Source organism: Fukomys damarensis, unplaced genomic scaffold (genome assembly GCF_012274545.1).
Source record: "Fukomys damarensis isolate Sample0158 unplaced genomic scaffold, DMR_v1.0_HiC HiC_scaffold_35, whole genome shotgun sequence".
In the NCBI taxonomy this organism is placed as follows: domain Eukaryota; kingdom Metazoa; phylum Chordata; class Mammalia; order Rodentia; family Bathyergidae; genus Fukomys; species Fukomys damarensis.
In genome coordinates this window covers 55934876-55941112 of record NW_022900947.1, presented here as the reverse complement: position 1 = coordinate 55941112, position 6237 = coordinate 55934876, and the positions used below count along the sequence as shown (strand labels likewise).

The 6237-nt window shown below is 41.8% G+C and overlaps 1 protein-coding gene across 4 annotated transcripts in view; it reads right to left on the bottom strand.

Annotated features, from left to right (window-relative positions):
• Nucleotides 1-6237, bottom strand: part of Slc4a4 (solute carrier family 4 member 4) — a 300898-nt gene that overhangs the window by 111212 nt on the left and 183449 nt on the right. For all 4 annotated transcript variants that reach the window (XM_010606103.3, XM_010606104.3, XM_033758911.1 and 1 more), the window contains one exon: nt 4614-4771. In XM_010606103.3, the coding sequence (XP_010604405.1) occupies nt 4614-4771 (158 nt within the window). The remainder of the gene's footprint in view (nt 1-4613; nt 4772-6237) is intronic.

Sequence of the window (6237 nt, the reverse complement as noted above, 5' to 3'; positions counted from 1 at the left end):
CGGAAGGGAAGGGAAGGGAAGGGAAGGGAAGGGAAGGGAGGTCTGAAAATTTGAATACTCAGATTTTACTTGAGAATAACCATTAAACCATTCAGTATTTATTTGTGTAGAAACCAGTTGTGGAGTGGAATGGCATATTTGCTGCTGAGAGTCATCACAGTAAGTGAGTGAACCAGCAAAAGGGGTAACATGAAGGTCTGTGTGACCATGCAGGAGTCAGTGTCAGGACATATTAGTTCTTCAAACACTGAAGTTCAACTCATACTAGAATCATTCTTCCTTTGACGCTGACCACTTGGTATGTGATCATATATCACTGCATACAGCATTGTAAAATGCTACCTTATGATAGTGCAGTAGACTTTCCTAAAGGGACCGACCTCTGGTGTGAGAACTCTCAAACACATTGAAAATGTACCCACTAAAGGAATCTATAAATCCCATTAAAAAATACCAGTAGACTGGCTATATTTTCTGGTTCTCTTTGCCTGTCTACAAGTGGACAGCTGCCAAGGAAGACAACAGGGCGCTATTTTAGGCAAAATATGCAAATGCAGGGCCACAACAGAAAATATCTAACACCTAGATCCTTATTACACTTTTAAATAATGGATTTCTTTCATCTGCCATTTTGTATAACTTCAGTACATCTAAAGATTTACTTTTCTATAATGTATGATAACCAAAATTTTTCTCAAACCACTCTGTACCTCTTTCTTCTTCTCAGTAATACCCTTATCATGATTCCAGCTTATAAATACACATTATAGAAGGTACCAGCTGACACATATGTTAATTGCCAGGATGACTACATGGCTCAAAGTTGAAAGACACTTGTTAGTAAGGGAAACACTCTCAGTCACTAACGGCACTTAAACTTGGGCAGAAGGTGGGTGACTTTCCTAAGAGTGAGAGAGTGTGACCTCTGAGTTAAATCTTACAAGGGTAGGGCACACATCTTCTTTACAACATGTTGGTATCCCCTAAGTAACAGCAAACAATGACTGGAAGCAATAGACCGATGGTGTCTATGACACATATTACGGAGATAAAGCCAGCCTGAGAATTACTGTCTTAGAAACCTAGAGATAAAGACATACTGCTCTTCTTGGGGACTTTTTTAAAGCTATTCCTTCTTTAATGCAAAAAAATCACTGAATGCTGAATAGAAACAAAACGGTGACATAAACTTTTCACATTCCTCTAGTCAGAGTCCACTCAGTAAATCTACCCTCTTACAACAATAAATAGAAGGGATCTGACCATCCACAGGCAGCAGAAAACACCACCTAAGTCAGGAACTTCATATGCAGGAGCAGAGACCCCAGAGAGTCCTCTGATCCACAAAGTCCACTGATGCTGGAGAAACTGGGTACACAGAGCCACTTCTGCTGGAAACACAGTCTCACCCTCCTACCCTCAAAGAAATAAGAGCAGTCACAACTGGATGATCAAAGCACAGCCGGGCAAACTCAGCTTTTATCCTGTACTGAAAACTTTCATAACCAAAGCTGGGTTTTGTCAATGGACACATGTTATTTTTAACCAGAAACTTTTTTCTTTATTAATAAATTAGAGTAAACATCACATTTGTGTAGCTGGAAGGGCAGAGACCATGTTGACAGCTCAGAAAAAAAGTAATTCATGTACTGAGCTCGCTTTATTCATTTGTAATGAAATAAGCCAGACTTCAAATTTTTAACAGTGCCTAGTTGTTTCAACCATCTTCATGGGGCCCATTTCTACTTTTCTGAGCTTTCTCAAATGAGTAATTATGCCTGGAGAGGATGCCTGTAGCATTCTCCATAACAAAAAGAAGTACCAGATGATGTGCTTCTGGAACCAATGGCCCAGTGCTCACATTCATAAAATAATTACAGGCAGAAGCAGCATAATATCCGAAATGGAGCCAGCCTTCCTGAACCACTTCGTCTTTTCAGAAGGATGTGCACCCCTTTCCTGATACATCACAGCTATTTCTAGAATAAACTCAGCATGCACCAGTCTCCCTGCTCTCAAAACAACAGCGAATCCAATAAGCCATTTATTCACATTTAGCAGCTTTGGAAAATGTGGCTAAACTGCAGCTCCCACAAAGAGTTCATGGGGATCACAACCACTACAACCTACCACATCACACTGGGCTTGCAGTAGGTAGCAATCAGATTGGCGGGTGAGACAGAGCCCAACTACAGGGCCTCTGTCCAACTCCTGTTAATGGTAGTTTTTAAATGGTTTTAAAAAATAAGCACAAACTCTTTTTCTTAGGCAAGTAACTATTTGTAACACAATATATAGTAAATACAGTATGCTACAAGGGTAAATATCTTGATATTTTGTAGTAATATATAACCCAAGACCAGAAAATCATAAAGTAATCCAGGGTTTTTAATATTCTTCATGGGAAGGTCCTAAAACATTTTATTGTAACCCATTCTAAGTATCTCCCTAGGCTCTTTCTAAAATTTGGCCAGACTCAAAAATCTGCAGGTTTATTTCCAGCACTGAAAGTCAATCTTCCCTTTGCCTCTCTCTTTCAACTATAAAGTGATAGTAGCAATATTTATCCCACATATAGCTCACAAATACAAGTAAGAGATAGCCTCTGTGAATTGGTATGAGATGGCAGTAAGCAAAGTGCCTCAAAGATGCTTGAAAAATAATAAACCCAAACTACCAAGTTCTCAAACATTATAGGCCACAGTTTGTTTGCTCTCCCACAAACAGCATGAAGGCCTATCTAGTCTGACATCCGACATCCACCACTCAGCTGGTTGCCTTACAGCTTCAAGAAAAGGCTAAAAGAAATCAACCAGTAACAGTAAACAGAGAAACATGTGAAGCTACACAGAGTTATGCTTCTAAACAGGAGACTGGTAATCATGCTGCTTGTTAGGAATACCTTTGTAATAATAATGGAGTGGCTTTCCTCCGCTTTTAAAAGGCAAGATGATCATAGAAGTTCAGGCTGTCAGGTCTCCATGCAGAATAATGGAATAGCATGCACATTAAAACTCATCCTGGAAGGCAGGCCCAGTCTTGGCAGTGAGCAGCACGCTTCTTGTGGGATTTCTTTGATTGGCTCTCACAGGATGCAGCCATAGTAAATAGCCTCACTTTACTCCCCACAAAAACATAAATGAGACTCCTGACAGTGATTACAGCCTTCACTGGTTCAGAGGACAGCAAATGGATAAAACTATTTCCTGAAAAAATGTTAACATTCAAGGATATGTTGTTCAGATTATGGCTTTGAAATAGTTTTCTAATATTATTAAATTATACTCCCTTGAATTTCTTGGCTCCTCTTGTTATTTCAAATGATGCTATATTTCACCCCTAAATTAGGACCACCTCCAGTACAGAAGAAAAAAAGAATGAGCCAAGCAGGAATAGATGATAAGAGAGACACAAAAATGATTATGGTTTGCTACTCAATGCACGTGTACTCTTGTTAGACAAAAAGGCTTTTTAAAATAGGTTTTTATTTGCAGTTTCTAAAAGAAAAATGGTCATAAAAATGAAAAGGCGAGGGCAATTTGCTATAACGCTTTTTGGCATGCTTTTTTCTTTCAAGACCCAGTAAAGTTATCCAAAGAGACATAAATAAAGCCACTGGGCCTGCCTGAGTCAGCAGTTTGCCAGGTGATTGCTCAGATAGAACTGCAAGGCTCCCCTGGAATGTTTTCAAGCAAAAAGCTAAGTTACAGAAAACACAAATCACAATAATCCCATTAAATGAATAAGCTATGGTCATCTCCTTTCCACTGCTGTTTGTCCAAAGATTGCCCTACATATTATTCTCATTTTAAGTGTCTAATTAAACAATGGGTAAAAAGTACCTGAATGATCATTAACAATGGCCTGAATTTAGAGAGCAGAAGGAAATTTTCTCCTTCCTAATTTTCCTCCTACCCTGGCTCAAAACAAACCATGAGCCTCTTGTCACTGTTTGTTAATCATGCTCTGAACATCAGAGCTCTCTAAGAAGGACTCACTGACCTTCTCTTTCACAGGGAAAAACTAAAGGAAAGAGAAAGTCACCTTTCCTTACCCTAGGACCTAAAGAAAGCACACCCACCCCCAAAGTTCTTTCATATGGTAATTTTCTAATGTCAGCCTGAAGACACCACTTTCTCTTTAAACTACCTCAGCACAAGTTTAAGTGAAGCATTAACTTGTTTTAAACTAATTGCAGCCATAAGTCAAGCTTCCTGAACTCCAGGGAGCCCAGCTTCACAGGGGATGAAGACTTCAAGGTTCTGTGCTTCAAGGAACCAGCCACAGCTACGGCGACAGCTTCTTTTCAGTGTAAAAGGCATGTGGCAAAATACTCGTAACCATGAAGTGTGCAAGCTTAGGTGTGAAGCTTACAGAGTATGAATGATGTGCATTCACAAACCCAATACGAATTTTCTGATAAGACGCAGCAAATAAATGAAAGCAGCTGTCACCTCCACACCATTTTCTATGGACAGAGTGACTTCAGCTCTCGGATGCAGTTCCCTAATCTGTGAAATCTGGATACCACAGCCAGATTCTGCATTATTTCCCTCAACACCCTGGAGGCCGCCTCACTCTGTTGATGCCCTTGGCCCTGGGGAGCAGCTTACCTCGTGGGCACAGGGACCTCGGTCAGGGCACCCAGCATGACCGCCTGTTGCAGCCGCACAAAGGCGATGAAAGGCGTCTCCAGGAAGTCGACCTCCCCAACGAGCACATTAGAAGCTTCTGCATCACGGGGCAGTTTTTTCATGAATTTATTCTTCAACTGCATGGGAAGAGCCAAGAAAACACAATTTATTTCCAGAGAGGAGAACAAGAAGAGAAACCTCATGCATCAGTCGTACAAGTCTCTTTCTAGAGGTCTCCACACAAGAGTCCTTACCTGGCCACATACATACCGTTTTTTGGTTTTGGTTTTTTTGGGGTTTGGGGGGGTTATTTTTGGTACCGGGGATTGAACTCGGGTCCTTGCACTTGCAAGGCAGGCCACCAAACCACTGAGCTAAATCCCTAGCTTATACACCGTGTTTATACATACAATCAAAGTAAGCATCTAACTGTACCTCGGCTTAAACTGAGAACATCATAACATCATTTATATATAAAACTGTGTAAGATAACTCCATTCACTGATCTATTTACTCGTTCAGTGGAAGCTTAGCAAGTGGCTACTGAGAGCCAAGCAACGATGTAAGCCTAAGAGAGACAGGACAGACAGGCTAGTACTTGGCTCGCTTGACCCCATGTTTTCATAGCAGGGGAATATACATGATTTAAAGTAGTGATAGTTAACAAACAGGGAAAACACAGCAAGTCAGAGGCACTACCTGTACACATGGGAGTTGGGAGGCCTCTGTAGAAATACATGTATCAGGGACAAGATCTGGACAAAGAGCTTTCTAGGCAGAGAACAGCAAGTGTGGAGCTTCTGGACAGGAAGAAGGTTGCACTTAGAGGAGCAGTAAGAAGTCAATTGTGGTCGGAGCTGAAAGAGTCAAAGAGAGAAAACAGCCAATGAAGCTGCATGGGTTAGAGAGAATCAGGCCATGGTGCCCTCATGGCCGTGACGGACTCAGAAGTTTTAGGTGGGAGATGCCAAACGAAAGCACTAGTGGAAAGGTGGCGCAGGAAGACACTCAGGAGACATCTCCAGGTAAACAGTACTCAAGGCCATGGGATGGAGTGACACAACCCTGTGTGCAAGTACCGAGCAAAGGGTAAATTCTGTGCCCCGGCCACTCTGCCTCTTACAGGAGGAGAAGACAGCAGGAGAGGACACCAGAAAAAGAGCAGCATAGAAACAAGACAGAAACCAGGGCTTCACAACTGTCAGGCAAAAAAAAAGCGGGGGGTTAAGAAGGAAAAGTGTGTCAACCAAGTCCAATGATGCTAAAAGTTCACAAAGAATGGGAACTAGGAACAAACTGAGGATGTCGGCCAGATAGTAACATTCAGGGACACTGACCTGGCTGGTAAAGATGACACCAGGTGCAGAGTGAGCAGGGAGAAGCAGGGACATGGACAGGGAGCAGAGATCATTACCACAAGAAGTATTGCTATTAAGAGAAAATGTGAGCTGGGCATGGGGACACATGCCTATAATCCCAGCACTCTGGAGGCTGAGGCAGGAGGATCGCTGTGAGTTCAAGAACAACCTGGGCTACATAGTAAGTTCCAGGTCAGTCTCAATTACATAGTGAGACCCTTTCTCAAAAAACCAAAACAAACAAA